The 21,018-nt window shown below is 39.6% G+C and overlaps 2 protein-coding genes across 2 annotated transcripts in view; both read left to right on the forward strand.

Annotated features, from left to right (window-relative positions):
• The first annotated feature begins 43 nt into the window (after positions 1–43).
• LOC116918141 (serologically defined colon cancer antigen 8) lies at positions 44–4,486 on the forward strand. The gene is given in 10 exon segments (XM_045170524.1): positions 44–374; positions 448–651; positions 722–880; positions 882–1,024; positions 1,442–1,580; positions 1,711–1,829; positions 1,950–2,125; positions 2,396–2,634; positions 3,282–3,423; positions 3,536–4,486. Coding segments are annotated over 10 exon segments (1,563 nt in total). The 5' UTR covers positions 44–257; the 3' UTR covers positions 3,661–4,486.
• Positions 4,487–7,843: 3,357 nt separating this feature from the next.
• Positions 7,844–21,018, forward strand: part of LOC116919721 (hemicentin-1) — a 31,599-nt gene continuing 18,424 nt past the window's right edge. The window contains exons 1-2 of the mRNA XM_032925735.2: positions 7,844–8,042; positions 15,018–15,267. Of these exons, the coding sequence (XP_032781626.2) occupies positions 15,123–15,267 (145 nt within the window). The 5' untranslated portion in view covers positions 7,844–8,042; positions 15,018–15,122. The remainder of the gene's footprint in view (positions 8,043–15,017; positions 15,268–21,018) is intronic.

Raw genomic sequence — 21,018 nt, forward strand, 5'->3', positions numbered from 1 at the left:
AAACATGGTGGAATCCGCAAGAGTGCGTTCGCAAACAACGGTGGTACGCGTCAGTCACTTCCTCTATTCTTATTTCTGGAATTGACATTGCCGTTGTCATAGCAACAGTGATAGCTTATGGAAAAGAATGCTGCAAAAGCCAGATTCGAAACATTAGAAAATTCTGCTTTACAGTATAGAATTTTAGATGGTTGTGAACTCCAGTTACATTCTGCTGCCTTATCTGAAAGCACATGCCATTCACAAAACCTTAAAGAATGGATTTACAGAGAAGTGATAGTCCAGATGAGTACTACAGAGCTGTTCATCAGCTCAAACAATTTTTGTCTGAAAGTGATAGTTCAGATCATCAGATTTACAAAAGTGGATTGAAGGTAGTATAAAAAAATCATTTATCCAATCATTTCAACTTGAAATGAAACACTTAAATTTTCTTTTTGTGTGAAGGATTCTGGAAGGCATGATGCCACTTCATCAGAAAACTCAGAGACAAAGTCACTTTCTGTCCGTAAATCTCTTTTCAAAAGTCCACTGCCTCATAAAAGTGGATTTGTCATTGAAGGAAATAGTACAGATTACATTCTGACTGGATGGATTCAGAAGCAAATAATTTACATCAAAGCTTTGGAAAAAGAAGTGGCATTTTATAGAGTATGTTGTCATATTCATTTCCTAATATTGGGCCATAGAATAATTGTATTCTTCCTCAAAATAAATACAGAAACAGGTGCCAGGAATAATAAGTGAGACAAAAGTCATAATCTCCAATGAAGAGTCAAATAGAATGGGGCAAGCCAATGTAGTTACTCAAAGGCTATTTTCACTGATTGATGCAATATCCAACGCCAAATTGTCTGTCAGCCATGAGAGCTGTGAAATCCGAAAGAAAGAAGCTAATGCAAGATTTAGCTACATCTCAACATCAGATCCAAATACTCACCCACCAATGGGCAGAACACACCTGTTGGAATGGGCAGGATAAATCAAAACTACCTGAAGACATCACCAGGTATGTTGTATCAAAGTCAATGAAATTTCAGTGCATCTTTGCTGCTTCCCTTATAGTTCACTATTAGTAAACTTTGATTATGATGATAAAGCAGTTTTCATAGACGATTATCCAATCGATATTAGACGAGTTCTTATAACCTCACTTGTCCTTGCCCGTCAAAAATCCGTTTCAAATTGAAACTGAAGTTGAAAGCTATCTGCTGCGATACGCTTCCGTGTTAAGCGCTGATAAATTCTTCTCTTTGTTCTATTTTTTCCCGTTTTCGCATTGAATTCCTTAATAAGAAAAATTTCGTTGCGTCTTACAATATGTCGGTATTGATATTGAAAGGTTTCATGCCAATTTATTGGATAATTAGCTGACGAAACAAGGCAGCATTTTAATAACAGGAATGGGCACGCGTTTTCTGTTTCTTTTTTTTTTATCAAGGGAAAAATCGGATCTGCTTAGCACGGTAAACTTGCTACGTTCCACAGTTTCCAGTTTACAGCAGCGAGAAGCGGATGCGTTAGGACAAGTTCAGCAAAGTGTAGAAGTCGCTGAACAAGCTCAGTTAGAGCGTGTTCAGGTAAGCCCTAAAAAAATTTACTTTTAAACAATAAAATCAAAGTTATTTTAAAACACACTAAAAATGGCAAATGAATTTTATGTTGTATCTTTAATCTCTCTTTTGGTTCACGTGCATCAATATCTATTAGATGGAGAACGAAGTTCGGCGTTTGGTTTCGTTGGTCGATCAGCATGAGCAGCAAATGGCAACGCTTAATGCAGATCATTCAAGGCGCCTGCAAGAAGAAAGAACCCGATGGGAAACAAAGCAAGTTACTCAAAATTTTACCCTTTACCTCCGAGTTCAGCCAAAGATGACATCGTGCATGATGCGATGTTACTTGTCATAGACATTAAACAATTTCATTTATCTGTTTCGATATTTTAGACTGGCTGACCAAGTAAGCGCTCTAAAGCGAGAAAGAGATTTGCGTGACGAGGCACTAACTCGCTTATCACTGGACTTAGAGCAGTCCCAACGTAACGAAGCGGTCCTAAAAAATGAAATTCAAATCAAGAGTAACCTGTTGGAAAGTAGCCGTCAAGACTTTCAGCGACAAATCAGTATGTAAAATATTTATGATCTACTTGTTATGCAAATCTGCTGAAGCAGAAACCATCCGGTGAACTCTGCGGTTTTACGCCGAAAGCCGCATTGCTGCATTCAGTAGCATTGGCTTCATTCTTTTGCGCTATTTTTCATGTCATGTTTACATTGCAAAATTTTCAGGATACATTCCCTGATTGTGCAGAAATTCTTGAATTAAAATTTAACGAACGAACGTTACATGTTTTCTAAATTATTATTTTCAAAAACCTTTTTTCGTTCTTTAGGCCAAATGCAGAGTGAACAAGGTCGTCTGGCTGGCCAGCAAGCAGAGCTACAAAGACGATTGGGTGAAGCTGAACTTCGGGCCGAGTTGAATTGCAAAGCGTCAGAGCAAGAAGCCAATTCTGTTCGAGTTGAGTCTGAGTTTTTACGACGAAAAATCGAGCTACTCAGCAAGGAGGCCGAAAATCGGAAACAAGACTACGACAAAGCAATCAAAGAATTGGAGCAACGAAATCTTGAGGTAGGTCCTAGAAAACAGTAACGGATATTCTGAGTGGAAAATTGCAAGAGCCTCCTAGAAACATCTACGTGGCTTCACTGATGCATTTTCCCTGTTGGGGTAGGATGATGCAGTGGCTCGGTCGTCAAGCGATCATTTGGAGCCTGAGAACAAAGAGTGAAGCTTACACCACTCAACCTTATCTTTAGATCGTAGTTCACTTCTTCGAAATGTCAGTCGGTTCTGCCAATAGTTAGTTCAGATAAAAGGGAGATCAGTATTAGTGAAGTTAAAGATGGAATTTATAGATGTTGATGTCATTTTGAAGACATTGTTTATGAGAAAAGACAGAAAAAGTTTGCATGCGTCTGGCGATCGATAGAAGTAGAACCTTCAAAAGTTTCTAGTTGTTTGGTGAACGCTGGTTCTAATGCCAGCAAGAAATCGAACCGTCTATGAAGCTCGTAGACTGCCATACGTACCCATGAGACTCGATGTTTTAATGTCATGTAGTTTCTATTCAACCGCGTGCGAAGAGCTTGCGAGACAAAGAACCAGAGCAACCAGAAACAAAATGTTTTATCTTTAACGTCAATGTTGAGCGTATAGAGAAGATAATAATAATAATAATAATAAAAGACATTATTTTTCTTTGTCGGTTGCATTAGTTGCACTTAGCAGCAAGCCAACGAGAAGGTGAAAGGGTCCAAGCGGTCAAGTCTGGCTCTCAAGCTTCTTCGCTGGTCAAATATCTAGAACAACGCGAAGTCTCGTTACTTCATTCCCTCCAAGAGGTCAGGAAAAAACACGGTAGGAAAAAAATGTATTACATTATGAGCTGCAAGCCATTATCCTCCATCTCTTTGTCAATTTGTAATTCTTCTTCTTAATGCAACTGTTGTTTTATTGATGACCTTTTTAGATGAAAAGTGTAGGGAAATGACTAACATCATTGACGAGCAACGGTCTATTATTCAAACACTCAAAGAGGAATATGCTGCGTTGATCGAAGATTTTCAAAAGTCTTTGGTGACCGACGACAGTTAGCCGATGGTCACGTTTCGTCGTCCCGGCAACTATAACAACACGGCCTAACCCTTTGTGTTGCCCACTCCTTTTCTTTCTTCATGTTAGCATGTGCGAAATGCGAATGTCTTTCCGGCTAGTGACGCATTATCCGCCAGCAACACTGTTACCTAATGGAATATTTTGGGGAAAAAAGAATTCAGGTGACACGCATGTGATCCGAACTTTTGGCGTGTGACCGAAGATGAGTCCAAAGGTGGTAAGGAAAGATTTGTGAGTTATGGCACACAAAAATCGATTCCCCAAAAGCCATCCGCTGCGCCAAGTGGCGCTTTTTTTTTAGCTGTGTGAACTTGCAGCTGCGACTGGAGCTAAAACGTTTAGCTATAAATTATCTTTATCTCTATTGCACCCACGCGTGCAAATATTCTGTTCTGATGGCCCTTTGCTTTTTTATATGTTTTCTTTATTACATGTTAACGTGGTTCCCGAACGGCCATTAGCGCACAATGCAGTAAACATATTGTGTGTTTACATTTCCGTCCTCTGAATGATCAGAATTCTCAGCTGTCTGAAAGTATAACTTGATAATTTGTCGATAATAGCATGGATCTCGAGTAAAAAAAACGAAAGTAGCCTTTCAGATTTCATTTCGTCCATTGTTAATAATCTCTAAATAATTGACGATTTAAAGAATTGTGGCAAGTTGAAAACACATTTTGTGTCGAACAATAAACGAGTCCCTCCCCGACCTGCTCGGTCTTTACCTTTTTGTCGGTTCGGATAAATTTGTGTGGTTATCTCTTGACGTAGTGCTGTCCGATTCAATAAATACAGTTTGACCCTGTTTCGTTCTACTTGTTTTGCTTCCTTTTTTTTTCTTCTCTGTTCGTTTACCCATCTTATTTCTGCGCTCCAAGTTATTGTAAAGGTCGAGTATGTTCGAAAGGACACAGTGCAAGACCTACGTTTTGTTTGTTTTCTTCTTTTTAATTTTATTATTTTTTTAGTGGGCTGACGTACTTAACATTTTCATTGAAAGAAAAAATACTTATTGTTTTCTTTTGATCGTATACTTCTTGTTTATAGCACCAAAAGGTACTGTTATTCTTGGTCCCCCATCATCACGAGTTTTGGGCGTGTAAAAAGAGTTATGGCAGAAAATTTTTAGCAGCCGAGAATCATTGTTCCAGAATTGTCAAAACAAGAACAAATGTCGGGTCCACAATTGCCTTCCATCCTTTTACCTCTTCGCTCATGAGTAACGACAGTCTTTGTTGTTCGAGTTCAGTCTCCCAACGAAAGGGGTAGTTTTTATGTTATACCATATACCTCTACTCTAATACCTTTTCTTTATTGGTGTTATTTGCGTCTGGATTTGTTTACCCCCGTCTCACTCAAGCTTTTTTTTCCTCCTTTTTATATTGCCTGTCCGCATTCAACAGAATATAAAAAAATTCGCAAGTGGAGAGACTCCGGGTCTTTAAAAAGGTCCCTTTTTAAAAGCGAACCATAAAAAAGAAAAATATACGAGCTATCTTTTTATTAGCTTTATATACTGCCTGGGCAGGAGACGTGCCCTCATAGCAGGACCTAATGGAGAACACTGGGCACAAGTAAATTTGCATTTTCGAGATTATCAAAAATGCAAACTCGTCTGGTCGTTTGCACTGAAAAGAAATGCGAATCATTTGAAGCGTTCTATGTTTCCAACGCATTCGCCGTCTTAATTGGTAATCAATTGAAAGCAAATCAAAATGCCTGTGTGAAGAAATAATTGTGTCATGTGTGTTCTTTATCAATACTCAGAACAAAGCGTTGCAAAAGAGAATTTGTATAGTATAGCCTATGTTGGTGAATACATTAAGTTGTCAATGGACTTATTCCGCAAGTCTCCGGGAACGCACCGTCATCGTGACTAAGACCGCACGAATGTATGCCGCTGATGTTTACAGCGATAGCAACGGCTCTCTGTCTTTCTTTTTTTTAGCAGAAAAGTTGATCAACCTATGAGGCGGAAACGAGAGTTCACGAAGTAGACATCCGTGTCATACGTGATAACTTCTGTGTTTTTTTTTTAGTAGATGTCGCCTAATCAATGACATGTCGATGAGTACCTATTGATATCTCACCGAGATTTGAACGAGAAAATATTTAGTAATGAAACTGCAGATGAGGAGATACCGAGTAGGAGCTCATACTGTTTTAGTCATGGGCCAGCAGGATATTAAGCTGACGGTATATGCCTTATAGACGTAATGAATTTGCTTGTTCAAGTATAGGGTGTTATATACGGCCACTGTGATGTCGGTATAGCAAGTTTCAGCACTTTACCGAGCATTTGGAAGATTGATGACTTCGTGATCAACTGTTAACATCAGCCTTCGATGACTTATTCAACACCCATGCAGGAACGGCTAAAAAAGACAACAGCTTTAATCAGACATTTTTAAAAGCCAGATTAAATTTTGGTTCTTATACACGTATTGAAAATAAAGATTTAAGACGCAGTTTAAAAGCCTTTCGTCTTGTTACAAATCATTTTCAAATCTCGGGTTGTCTGCGGTTCCCGCGGCTGAAAATCGATAGCAGCGGTGCTTAACGAGACCGTTTTCACGAATTTCCTCCGATGTATCGATGATACCCGGCCTATGAGAAGAATTTCTTTATGTCACCATCGATCCAACTGTATAAACGAGAATCCTTAACACGTACGCTTTCATTTGTATGTGGTGGAGCAAAAAGGCATCGAACAAAAGCTCACTGCTGTTCGTTAATAAAAATCCATAATCAATGATTTCCAATAAATACTAGAAATGCTTGTGAAAACAAAGCGCAGTCTAAAAGGGAAGTATGAAAGCTCATTCTTTTAAGTATTGCCACCCAAATTACCATATTTGATTTTTTTTTTCAGATTAACCGTTTGCCTATAGACACTTCACGTGGCGGAATTAAGTTAATTAACATCCTGCATCACCGTAAACCTAACCCGGAATAGTTTTGTTTAAAAAAAAAAAAAGTTTAAACCAAAACAAACCACATTAGTTAATTCTCGAGAAACTTTTCTCTTCGAAGTTTTGCTATTTGCCGTTCGGTGACGAATGTTTGGGGGAAAAAAAAATTATATGTTAACAGCACTATACGAGACGAGCGGTAGGTAAACTAAGCTTAATGGCATTTCTTTTCTTCTTTTTCTATCCATTTCTATGGTACCTCGCGTAATATTGATTTACCACTGGGAAAATCCTCCCTGAAGCCAGCTCGGAATCATCCCTCAAGCTAATTGAATCGATTCCTATTTTTGTAGTCTACCTCGTTCAGCGTGCTTCGTACTTCCGCCTGATACGACCGCGTGCACAATACGTTCGTTCACGACAACGTTTGGCGATGGCTAGTGTTCACATAGAAAGGGACCATGGTTAGTTTGCCCTCTAGCTCAGATGATGTTTTCGACCATCCCGAAGAAATAAAAGGGTTTGAAAAAAGCAATTGTTTCATGATGGTTATTAGACTTCTATTATTTGGGTGTACTGTTTTCCTTTACTCGGGTTAGACTACGTGGTGCAGTTATAAGGGCTATAGCATTCAGTCTCCTAATTTCGCTCAGTTGTCCCCGGTTGTCCCCACAATCATATTCAGACAGTACAGATGATTTGGACAATCAGGTCAGATTTAATTTTATGTCCCTCTCGCTCTAGTCTTTACTGTCCCTGTGACGTAGCCTATTGTGTTGTTACGCTGAACAACTTTCTGATATTTAATTCTAAAACATCGAAAAGGTTTTATCTGTCCGAAGCTTTTGAACCTTTTTATCTTGCCCGTGAGCCAACCTGAATTTGTTGGCGTTGCATAGACAACTGCATCCTCTTTGTAGTCGGCACTTTCTTCGTGAACTTTAGCTTTTTATTTTATTTTTTTACAGTTCCTAATTGAATTATTGCATACACGCACGAAATACAAAGGAGTATTTGATAGATTCTTTATACCAAGCATTTTGGTCAGGCCTGGTACTTATTGTCTCGCATAAATACATACGTGCAAAAATGGCGTGGTTTTCATTTTGAAGTCTGAATACGTCAAAAAGGCTCATGAAGCCGACGAATAAGGGCAACGCGTTCACAGTTTATTGCAAAAGGAAAGGCGCAAGCGTACCCTCTTCCTTCCTCTTTCTGCCACTAGGTCCGTCAGTTCCGGGGACGCGGGGCGAGAGTGCGGGAGTAGCGGCAAAAGGAGGGAAGTAGAGAATACATGGCAGTCAGAACCCTGGCTTTGGTCGCAATCAGTCGTGTGTCTTTGCAGCCAGCTTTTTCCTTCCGGTTTCACCTATTTGATGCGGATCTTCGTTCACTTTTTTAAAAGAACTCTGTGAAAATTGTCTTCATTTACCCGGCCGTTCCGAATAGGTGAGTTCTGAAACCATTACTGGAAAAAGAACCCAAATAAAAACCAAATCGGATGTTCAGTTCCAATGTTACCGCTAGGCATGGCAAAGGGAGGAAAGCAAAAACGACAGAAGTTCTTATTTTTTCTCAAATTGATTGGCCGTGATGGCTGTTTCCTGCAGGCATTTGCCGCGGTGGCATAGGAAGCACATCATACGTTTTGACAGGGTGCCATCTTGGCGACGTCTTCCAAGTGACAGCTTGGCTCTTCGTTCTATATAGCAAGGTGACTTCATATCTCCGCTAGCGCGCAAGTAATTGAACATATATTAATATACAGGAAGTTGGTTGTATAGCACTGGTCTGTCGACTGAGAGACTCATACCAAAGTTTACCGGCAGGAACAATATGAAAGACTTTCCATATTGCTATTATACACTCGGCTACCTGTTATAATCGTAAAAAAGTTCTATATGCGCTAAAAGAAAAGTAATAGGTATGAGACGACTGACAGCGGACAATAGTTCAGTGTCGTTAAATTTTCATTAGGTTGAAAGAGTAAACTTTGGGGATTTTCGGATGTCACGTTTTATTGGTGTATCTTCTATTTTTCACTTGATATGCACATTTTGTTTAATTCTGTTTAGTAGATCGTTTTCTGTATCGTGCCGTAGTATATTGCTATTGTTTAGACGCTCACGCAACTCTTACTCATGTTATCGTTTTGGCCGACATGATATTAACGCAACTGTCCAATGATAACTCACGCACCGTGTTGGCGGAGACTGTCGTTTGTCTGCACATTTACGTTCATTTGCCTCGTATGTTTTGTTGTCGTCCACTATGTATATAATCCTGATGCCCGGGTGTTTCGTTTGTGCATCGATTGACGTGCACGCGGCGGCTATTAAGAGGCACAAGTAGGATTATGCGATTCGGTCAAGTATACATTGACGAATAGCTGTGTGGCTTCGCGAAATTCGTGTTGGCCAATGCCAGGTGGCAGTTAACTTAATTGGTTCTAGATGAGAGGCTTGTGAGAGAAGATAGACATTATAGAATAGAAATTATATTTTGATTGTTAAGCTTCGTGGCAACAAGCCGATTTTAAAAATAGCATCCGTTTTCACGTCCCGCCCACACAAGATGTGACTATCCGGCGAAATGAATAAACGATGCAAAACGTTCATGACGTTTGAACTCGTGAATTGATTAATAGGTCTGAACAGGGGACCATTGGTTTACTACGAAAAGATACGGATATACGCTATCCATTCGGAGAAGGGAATCGAAACAGACCATTTGTATAGATCGTAAATTTAAGGTTTCCAGATCACTGATTTCTCCGCTTCAGTTTAAAATCGTTGTTGCTTGCTGGAATCATGATAACATTCTTCTCAAATGCACCTATGCTGTTACAAATAGACTAGACAGGTATGAAGAAAACAGAGCATCTATAGACACACTGAATGACGTTCATCTGACTTTAGAACCATTCAAGAAAAGTAACTCGAGTATTTTTCTAGCTCGTACTTTGCGTATTCGTGCAAATGAAAGTAAACTTTATGAATGATAAGTTCGTAAGAGAGCGATTCCACATTCAACCCTATGTTGAATTTATTCGCTACCACGGCGCCAGATCCTTATGATTCAATAGACGCGAAGGACGGGGCGTCGGATGATTTACGATATTCCGCTAATGCGATCGGAGTTAAGAAGATTCATGCCTCTACGAGTCACTGTCATCTGTGTATAATAAGCTGATCAAAACCCAATTCAAAGGATTACGTATTCCTCATTGCGACACAACGATCCCGCCTCCAATCAGCAGCGGACGACTCCCAGCGTGGCTCATGTGCATTGATGCCTTATGTGCTTTGATTTCGATTAGAAAAAAAAAAGGTGCGTCAATGAAAGCAAGGATAATGGTTTAGCTATCGCGAATTCAATCTGCGCACATTCTAAGTCTCGACCTCCCTGGAATTGCAAATGAAATTCGCCAGAAATCGAACAGACGCTATGTTAAACGCTCATCTGCTTTTCTTTTTAAAGAATGCTTTGCACGATTGCAAATCCCAGACTATCGTGGATTGACGTATCTTGACTAATGCGATGAAAATGACAGTCGCCAGGAGATGATGCCACAAGTTGGTAAATGCTTATTTTCAATTTTCGCAAGTCTCTTTGACGTCTGTCACTCGTAAAAGATAAACGACATCTCTACTACGTGCTGTATAGTTTTCGAACGTAAGCCAGTTGCGTAGTTTACAAAATGCAATAAATACTATTGAGCAAACATTGGAATGCAGTACAAGAAGATATGCCCTGCCAACTTTGTTGCGTAAAACGAAAATTTACGATAGAAATCGAAAACCCACGTCACCGGCTAAATGTGATACAAAATCAACAGAGAAACATTTTGATGATCAAGCGTATAGATTATTGCCATCGAGAAAAGGGACGTTGCCATGACTACAGTATAGCCCGCAAATAATGGTATATTAAATGATCAGTATAGTATCATCCAAGTGTGCGTACGATAAAATCTGTTCAATTGAAAACACTTTCAGATGATGAAGGGAAATCGGATGCTATGCAAATAAACCATCTGCTTTTATGCGATGAAACATTGTTAATTGATGCGTGTAAATAGATGCGTGGGACTCGATAGACGTTGGCATTTATACAAACCTCCGATGCTATATAAAGCACAATCTATCGTGCACCGAGGGGTGCCGTGGAACAGTTGTTTATGCACTCAATTGAAAGGCGTAGGTTATCGTGGGGCATCTGCGAACATTTTACACAACCGCCCGCTGGGCTCGGGATATGCAAACGACGTGTCGTGAAATCTGCCGACGGGTCTCGTCTTCAAACGGCTTTTATTTGGACTATAGAATGAGCTGGCATATAGTTCACGACCAGCGTTTCGTTATTCCATTATTCGTATTATAAGGCTTGAAATTGCTCAAAGCGCCGAACCTAACCTTCGTTCAAAATGAAAACGGTCGCTGTTTCCCGCACAGATATATATTTAGACAATCTTCGTTGCACGCTTCCACTTGGGCCAGGCTGATGGTGAATGATTGTTCTAATTCTAAAGGAGAACCTTGTTTTCCTAAGAATTTCGCGCATATTGCCTTTACTGATCAGGTTGTTTTGTTTCACCCGTTTTGTTTATTTTTCGCCGAACGCTAGAGGAGCATGAAAATGCCTCATTATATATGCGTATGAAATTATTCGCTTTCTTTGGCCAAACAAAAAATAATACCTGACTAGAAAGTAAATAAAGAACTTGTTTGTTTTGTTTTTTAAATAAAAATTTTAAAGGTGTTTGTTGGATGATTTTGAAAACTTTCAGAAAAAAAGGCTAAAGAAAAATGATCGCTAATGATGGCACTATAGCGTTCAAGGGTTTTCTTATAGAACCTGCACTCTGTTATTTACCATATACTGAAATAAGGCCCAGAGAATTGAACCCTAGAACCACCTACAGTGTTTCGAATAGCAAAACACAAAATCAATAAGAATAGTGGATGATAATTGTTTTCCCGTAAAAAAAGGGTGACACTACACAGCACTGGTGGCATGCAGCCATTTTTCCCCATTTATAGTTCTTGCATTCCACCTTTACTCTTATGATGATGCCCGCCATTTTTCCCCATTTATAGTTCTTGCATTCCACCTTTACTCTTATGATGATGCCCTATTGTCTGTTTTACCTCTCGACCTGCTCGCCTGTGCGGTGGGATAATCAATACTACTTGTAAGCCTGTCGGTTTCTGAGTACGTTTTAATATACAGTTTTACGCGGCCGGGATCACGCACTTTTTTTTATGGTTTCGACTTTCATCTACATGATTATTATATATATATGTATTACAAACAGTAGTTTGTTGGTGTTCAAAAGCATGATCGGATTATTGTAATGAAGACACTCAGCTCAGCGTGATGACAGAATCGCAACTCATTACGCGAAACCCCTTTTGTGTTTGAGAGACACAAACGATCTTTTAAACAAAGGTCTTGGATAAATTGCCTCGCACACAGTCGATATAAAATTGTTTGTGCTAGTGACTCCAAATGTTTGCAGCACGTCTGGTTGCGGGCGATTCTACCTGCGTTAACAGGCGTGCTCAGCGTAGAGCCCATTTACCTCCATTTCAGAATTTATATATGCCCAACGTGGAGCAGCAGATCGAAACGGGGAGGGGTCGACCAAGTTGACGTGAAAAAAGATGAGTCACGATGTTGGAAACCAAACAAGTATGCTGCTGGTCAAGGGAGTTTAATAATATGTTGGCCATATAGCAATAATGCGGAAGCTCTTGATCCAGGTGGGTCCAAGGTTTCCAAGGGCAACGGAAGAAACAAATGTTGTGGTCACTTATTTTGCATGCACGTCGTACTGGCTATGGCGTTGCATAGCTCATGCCCCCCACCAATTGCATCATATCGTGGCGCACATAACCTTGTGTATTTTTTTTGTCATTTTTTTTTGTTGAGAGATCGGTTGTTTTGGAGTCCAGCTTTTTCGGTATTGTTATAACAACCTATCGATGGTATACAATACGTAACGTATTACAATGCAAGTTGGGCCGGATGAAAGACAAATACTAGCAAAACAGATTACCGGGAAATTGTAAACAAATGGAAGAAGATTTCTTCAGCTCTTTGAAATTTCATGGGTTATTGATTCACATATGGAGGTCATTCAGTAAAAATGTCATATTCAAACAATACATGAAATAATGGATATAGCAAATATGTCCACCATGGTATGGAGAGCGGCAATGTCATGGATGCGCAATCGCGCAACGGATGCCATTATGTACATTTAAAAACTGTTCTTTGAATTTTGAAAGAACCTACGTATATAGTAGATAATAGTGTAATTACAGACTGGCGGCTTTTGCGTGTTGTTCAGAAAATCGATTTCCCAACCTGTTCCCGTGCTATTCGGACTAGGAAAGAAATTCTCAAATTCTAAGAAAAAAATAATTGAAATTCCCTTATACTTGTGAAGTTGTGTCATTGAAGCTCTAATAATCAAAGAGAACTACAAAGTCAAAATAAAGAAAACCCCTCCTTTTTCCCATAATTTGTTGTTTCATACTGTATCTTCGCTAAAAAGTTAATTATTCGCCTGTTAAGCGAAGTTATCAAGTTCGATCCCCACGAGTTATATTTGTTGTACCCCTAGTAGGACTGATAGACGTCTCACGTTTCAGAGCAGGCATACCTTCGATCGCTATCATAAAGAATCGATCGTACGTAATCACATGAGCATACGCTTGGCCGATCCCATTGATCATGGTGTTTGATAGTGGGAATATAGCCACTCAACCCGAGTCGCTCGTTACCCGACATATTCCCTTGCATCGCTCCGATTCCCTCGTTATCACAAATCCAACGAAATGTGTGTGTCTTTTGATCACACTGGCTTTCCGCGAGCTAGTTTTGAATCCCATACGTGCTGTAGGATAGAAGCTAAAAAAAATATCTTTTGCTTCCCATTTTGCAAACGTGTTTTTGATCGTGGGTGGTGTATACTGACTGCCTTTTACTAGACGAGATAAGAAAATGGCCTTTTATTGGTTTAATCGCATCATCTTTTTCATTTGGCTGGCTGCGTTCATTATTCTTCTGAGTTTTATTATTTATTTTAAGTTTTCTGTGCTCACATTGGAGCAGACGTTCTTGGTCTATATTATTCACGGCAAGCGGAATTGACGGTGTTTTTCTTGGGATGAAAATCCACTACTGTTGCTGCAAAGTCGGATAAAGATATTGAAGCTCTGCGCTGCTGTGTGTGATCTTACGCCCGTCTACTTTTGAAATGGTTTTCAGCTGAAAATTAAACGGCAAGCAACGGGAAAGTTTCTCCAATTTCCGCAATAGATCAAGATACCAATATGAAATGTTAACGAAAAGGAAAAAAAAAATGTTGATTATTATCCCCAAGGCCCATAGCGACTATGCATCGATCCGTGTTCCTCTCACACGTGTGTCTGTGTTTCTTTGAAATCTTGTTACGTTCTAAATTGTATATTTCTTCGCCTATAGGCTATATGCTGACGATGGGCGAGAAACTGAGTGGTTTTCACATAAACCGTATAAGATCTTAAGATGAGCTTTCTTCTTTGTGCTCCAGAGCTATTATTCTCTCCTATATTTCCTTCTTTGTATATATCCCTGCCACTCTCCTGTTTGGCTACTCAAAGCACGTTGGATTTCAACTGAAAAAAAAAAAATCACCGGATAATTCTTGACAAAAGATAGGGGGGAAAACCAAAGCCTTACTGTGTACAACTCTTTAGAGGCAGGCTATTTCGTTCTATATTTAGTTTTCGTCTTTTTGTCTGAGGTATAACTTCCGCACTTGGGTAAGTAACGTTTAAGTGCACGTTGATGTTGCCTTTTGAAACTATGATCCTCTTCCCAGTATCACGCTATATACTACAAAGTAGGCACACTGTGGTACATAACAATCGTCCATAAAGGAAACAAAAAAAAGGCCATCTGCTTCAATAACGTTCAATGAAGAGTCGAAGTTAAAAATTATTCTTTAAATATATATTAAAATTAAAGCATTTGTTCAATATGAAAGACGTGGCTTGTTGGACTCGTGAGAAAACGATGATGATGTAAAGAGTGAAATGATCAAATGACCGTAGCCTATTAGGCATGGAAATTCTAATTTCCTATAATTTCCCAATGACATCCTTTATCTTTCGTTTTGCTAAATAAATTTTCGTTTGGTGACGTGCTTGATTATCGCAAAGAACGCAACGTCTGAAAAGAAAACTATAGGATATGGAATCAGCTATTATCAAAATACCGGAAGGATATCGCGCGCTATCGAATTCTTGCAATGACTTTTATTATCCCCAATGTACAATTTGCAATATCGAGCTGATGTTTGTCGAGCATCACGCTCCTTGTCGTACCATCTGCTTTATTAATTTGACCTGTAATTGTTTTCCCCCTATACAGACCCATTGGCACAATTAGAAGCATTCCAACCGGTTTGCATCGAGATTGGCTCCCAATTGACAAAAGTCTGCTACTACATTACAGACCAGTTTGCATTTTGGGACCATGCAGGGAAGTGGTCTTTCACCAGGACATCTCTTCTGTTTCTTGTCGTTGATGGTATTTAATCTCAACGATGTCTGCGCTGAACAGATCCATCGGCCTCCGTCCAACGCCAACGAACAACTTCTATCCGACAGCAGAGCTTCAGGTGAGAATAAAAACTAGTTGTTTAATGGCAACTGGTTGAATGCGAATGGCAGCGTAAAAGGAGAACAAGGTGATTGAGCAATTGAATTCTTGAGGCATACATGCATGTCTACTTTTTTCCTACGTTCACTTTCCATTTTCCAAATGGCACTTGATTGTCCCCATTCAAGTACTGAGACTAGAGTTGCCACTCTCAAATCCATTTCGTTTTGGCCTTCTCCAGAGCGTTTCTCTACAAGCCACCGAGTGGTTAGCAGGGGAACTTTAGTTATTTCGCTGCACTTAACTTGCCAATACTGACATCAGAGGGTCCGTAGTTACGAAAATTACTTAAATCAACTTGTCATGACGTGATGTAATATGTATACATACTGAAATATGAATAGGACCCATTGACGTAGCTTTTGTATGAAAAAAAACAAAACAAAAAAAAGCGAGGTCGTGAATTGCCCTTTCCGATGTTTGGGTATAGAAACAAAAGCTGCCTCTTATATCATTCACGGCTTTCAGATTATTAGAGTTGCTGTCGCTATATTTGCTACGAACAGAGCCGAAGGTCTATATATTCTATCAAATTAATAGTTATGTTGTCACTGCACGCCGTGTTTGCCTCTAGACTTGCTGATCGCTCGCTCCTTTCGCTAGTTTGATGTGCGAACCGTGTTGGTATTTTAGGACTCTGCCGAAATAGTTATAAGGCACTGGCCCTAGAGCACCCGAGAACTGAGGCTTCTCATTAGGCACGCCATAAAGGAAACAGTTGCCTCAAGTGTGAGATCAAATCCGTGAACGTGGGACAACTTTGGCGCTAGTCACAGGCTGAAAAGTTGAGCTCACACACAGCACTGCTACTACCAACAAATTGACCAGATATTATTCAACAGTCGTGATCGTATGATTCAGTTTACTCTGCCCTACTTAAAGTATAAATCGATCTTTAAATGTAGCAAGTTATTATCATAGAAATTTCATCAACTGTGAAGGTGTGATTATCATTTTTGTTGTGCACGTAGAGCCGTGCTGTGTCAATTGAATCTTTCCCGACACGATATAGTCTGTCACGCAAATGTAACGCGCTAACGTTGGCTAGACTGCCTTGTTACTAGGCAACCATCCAGTCTGTGGGAGGCGACGACGGTGTACGGACTCTTTATGGCGGTTAAACCCATTTGATCCGTGAACAAGTATAAAAACTCAGTGAGGTTATACCAGAGTCATTGGCGCTGCAAGTTTCTATACTGGCCAGTTGAGTTATATAAGAAGCAAAAAATAAAACAGCTTCTTTCCTAGCACTTGGCAACCTCCATTTTCCATATATAGAAAATAGAATGGAATTAAACGAGCGTGGTATTCTCAAAGCGCTTTGATCAACATCACAAGACTACGCACGGGGGACAATCCCACCTTGGATTTGATGGAGAAAGAAAAGAAAAGAAAAGCGAGTAGTAATTCACCCCCTACTTTTGGTGTCAAGCGTCTCAATCCGCACCCTGTGACAATCGTCACAAGCTTGGCTAGTTTTATCGTAAAAACCAATCGACATGCTTTACGAGACAGACACTATGTAGAAGAAGACAGTCAGCAGGTTGATGAGACTGCACGTTGGCTGCGGGTTGAGGACTATGGCTTGTCCGGATTCGATTGCGGATTAGGGTCCGGTGTCGATTCGGTTTCATTAAAGGCTTAAAAAACAGGGGAGGGATTAGACGGCCATGTGGGTCATGACGTTTCGTATACCTGAACTATATTAAAGAAAAGAAATAAAAACCAGGCCAGCCAACACACGCGCCAATGCTAACAGGAGTCTACCGTTAGACGTATCGCGACTTGGCGCGGCTGTGCTCGTTATGGACTTCCGTCGGCTAACGATCAACGACATGCACTCTTCAACTCGATGTTGCCCGTTCCTTTTATTTATTTTTTCTATTTTTTGTTGGGTTTTTTTTTCCACATGCAACAACAACGTCTACGTGTTCTCGAAATCTTGATCCTTCAAACTTTTTACGTGGATGTCAACTCCATTGTGTACGAGATATTGTCACCCAAAGAGCTACGCATATAACGAATCGAACAGGAAAAAAATTTATAAACAAGTTGTCTTTCTTTTTTTTTCTTGTTGACTCTGCCGTGGAAACAACGATTTATTTGCGTCTAACATGTTGCCAACGATCTCGTCAGCCACTGATAGTCAATTTTGACATGTTTCTTGTATTTACGTAAACGTATACTGTCTCGCTCTCAATTTACGCTCCCGGATTCCAAGAAATTTTATTTGGTAAAGAAAAGAAAAAGAGAAAACAATCCCCCGTTGAAGATGCATTCATCACCTCTAGCGTCAGACGCACTTGAGTATCTTTTTTATTGTTTTGAAATGACGTAAGTAGCGATATGATACTGGCAAGGCAAACGGCAAATGCGGATAGAACAAAATCCATCAAGTTAGATTTTTTAAAAAAGCTTAATCCTTTTAAATATGCACAATAGGATTCGTGTGGCGTTCTATTTTTCATGTGCATGTTGCACGCACGTCCAATAATGTAACGAAACGCTAGCAAAGTCACTCTGTTACAGGCGTTATTAATTTAAGATTAGACGATAGGGCGCAGGAAGAGTTCAAATGTTCTTGTATAGCCTATGCACCGTATACCAATGTCGAATAAGACTTTTCAATTAGCTAAGTGCACCTTGAAGGTGGGCGTGAACATTTGTCAGTTCTTCGTGTAACACCTTAAAAACAAAGCGATCGAACAGCTTGCCTTTGTTAAGTCCTTTACAGTAGTGTCCTTTTTTATGTTTCTTTCATCATCGAATAACGTGATGGGCCATGTTTGCAAAAAACGGGTTGCCTTATTTCTCATTAATTAGTCAGTGAGTGTAACACCTATACAAAGAAAAGTCACACAGGCTCGTTTGACAACAGGCAAGTACAGGATGGAATCATTGTAGACTAGTGCCTTATAAGCATTTGTTTCGTCTACGTAACCCACTAACAAACGTTAGATGATACCAGCTGAGTTATATTATAGTCTACTTTGGCTTGCACCAGTATTTCTCCAAGTACCATCATAACTATACGTAACATATACATTTGTCACATCTTCCTGCAACATAAGAATTCAAAGGTGTAACACATTCATCAAAAGTCCACTTGCCTCTTTCTCTTTGAAACGTTCCACCGGAACACTTCTCAACGGCCCCTTTACTATACACATATTTGCATACATACTTGTAGAAGTGTTAGAATTTTGTGTGTGTGTGTGTGTGTGGTACATCCAATGGCTTTTGTATGACATTTTGTGCGCCTATACTATTCGAGTCACGTCAAGAATGTTGGTCGTGAGAATGCCCTTGTGACTTGGCCAGGAGGTTACAGGAAAAGCAATGCATATACATCTATATAGACTATGTCGGAGAAAGTAGCGTGAATCTAGGGCTCCTCGTTAGATAGAATTGACAGCTGATGGAATTCAAATCCCACGTTCCCCGCGTACTATTTGATGTTTATGATTCGAAGTCGTTGAGTGGCTATACTACCCACGCCCTACCCAAAGGCTATATGCTCGAGAAGTTTTCGTGTTGCATAGACGAGGGTGCGTTCTGTGTGACACGAAACTATGTTGACAAATTTGACTGGAGGTATCTGAAATTGCTCTCGTGCAGTTAGATGTTCTTTTACCCATCTTTTTGTTTTCATCTCAGACCAGAAAGAAGTATAGACTAGACAGAATAGAAAACATTTCTTGGCAATAAAATGGCGTCATGAACTTTCGTTTTTATAGAAATTGGTTCTATGATGCATAATCAGCAGTTTTGGCCTTTCCCTTCGGCCTGCATATCAAGCTAAGAATATCTCTTGCTATTTGTGTTTGGCGCTACATTGGAAAGGTTTTTTCTTTGTCTTTTTTGTGTTGAAGGGTCCTGAATTGGTCGATCTTCATCTCGTTTATATTCATGAGAGCAAATATTTGACAAACGAAGCCCGTTTAGACATTGAATATGGATTTCGATCATCTAGTTATGCAGAGTATACATTGACTAGAGCTCTGCATAGCCGCCACTTGTTAGGTAGGCTTTAGGCGTCGTTCTCACTCGTTTTTGCCCCCTTTTATTTTAGTTTATTGATGATTTCTTTTTGAGCTTTCTTTTCACGTCGCTTCTGCCTGACTGTTAGTGGCGGATAACGTGAACGAGAAAAGTGTTATCGTTCTTGTTCGAATTTCCCTCCCCAGCTACTTGCTGCTATATCGAGTTCGAAGTTTACTTGTCCATTTGTTGCCGTTTGAATCTTGACGTCCCCCCCCTTTTCTTACGGATCCAATGAACAAAGTGGAAAAAATTTTCGATTTAAATTCAGTTCTTTTTTTTGCGATTTTAAGGAAGATTATAAAGAAGGCAAATAGTCTTCTCATGAAAGTCTCAGGTGCTGTTAGGCGTGTCACAGCTTCACACTCCCTTTGCGGATTAAAAGTGTATGAGCTACGTTTATATCTTCCGCAATATACTGTCACGTATGACAGTGTTTTGGTGGGAACGCTATCGTCAATTTTATTTAATAGGCTGTTCATTTCATCCCGTTAAATTTTGTGCCTCCTCTTCATTTTTCCTTGTTCGCCCACACTCTGTTCTTCTGACTCTACTCTTATGGCGGTGTGCAGTTAGACACTGTGCGTACACTTCAAATTGAAGTCAACTTTTGCATTCGTTTCACTTCATGAAACTTGAAACTTTTTATAAGGAGCTTCAAGCTTTTTTGAGATACCGTACACAGTCGAGAAAGGAAAATTCTTCATATCACTCTCATACTATCAGCGGAGATGGACTCAATTAGCTCAGACAATACGTTGGCGTCACTTCTTTGGTCCGAAGTAGAAAGTCGAGAGTCTTTGAACTACGTTTTTTTCCCCCCCAAAGTCTATCAAATGTCTAAAAAGGCAAGTTTCTAGACAGTACGTGAAACGATGCTTTTGCATGAGCGTACTTGTGTACCAAAGTCTTCCTCCTGACTGGATATCATAGTTCTTTTCCAGGAATACTGATGATGGTATACAATACCTCATACATCAAACTCTGCCAATCTGTCAACCATTTTTTTATCACTGACTTCCATATTAAATCTAATATATAGTCGTCTATATGTCCTATTTATTTTTGTATGATTAGTTTTTTTGTTCGTGTGGCCTTAATCCCCTTTAATTTTCAATCGGGTTGCTTCTCTTTTTATATAAGATTTTCGATTTATGACTTGTGATATCAGCAGCTTTACGAGGCTTTTAGGCAGAACTAATAGTGTACACAATCGATCGGCTTGAACTTTAATGATTCAATAAGAATCTCTTTTCGTGCACAAAGTGTTTGCATTTCTCCTAGACTGATTATAATGTCAGTTGATAACAAATCTCTAGTGACTGTCTCTAAGTTACTCGAGAAAAACATAAATTTGTTAGGGAAACGAAAGTGCACGCCGATCAAGATATATAGGTATACGAACAGAAAAAATTCGGGTTGCTATTGGCAACTAGTGCTGTTTGCAACGGCAAATGAAATTGACAGTATCCATAATAACGAACGAAAATAATCGAGAAAAATCAACAAAAAAAATCTTTAAAAAGAAGGCAAATTTTTCTTTACTTTTATCCAATAGGAAAAGAATTTTTTCACAATACTAAAAAACAGGTTAAGTACACAGCAAATAAACAAATAATCCCCGTGGTTTGTTTCATATGTATACATACCCTTGGCTGCCCAGGCAAAA

Source organism: Daphnia magna, linkage group LG3, assembly GCF_020631705.1.
Source record: "Daphnia magna isolate NIES linkage group LG3, ASM2063170v1.1, whole genome shotgun sequence".
Taxonomy (NCBI): Eukaryota; Metazoa; Arthropoda; class Branchiopoda; order Diplostraca; family Daphniidae; genus Daphnia; species Daphnia magna.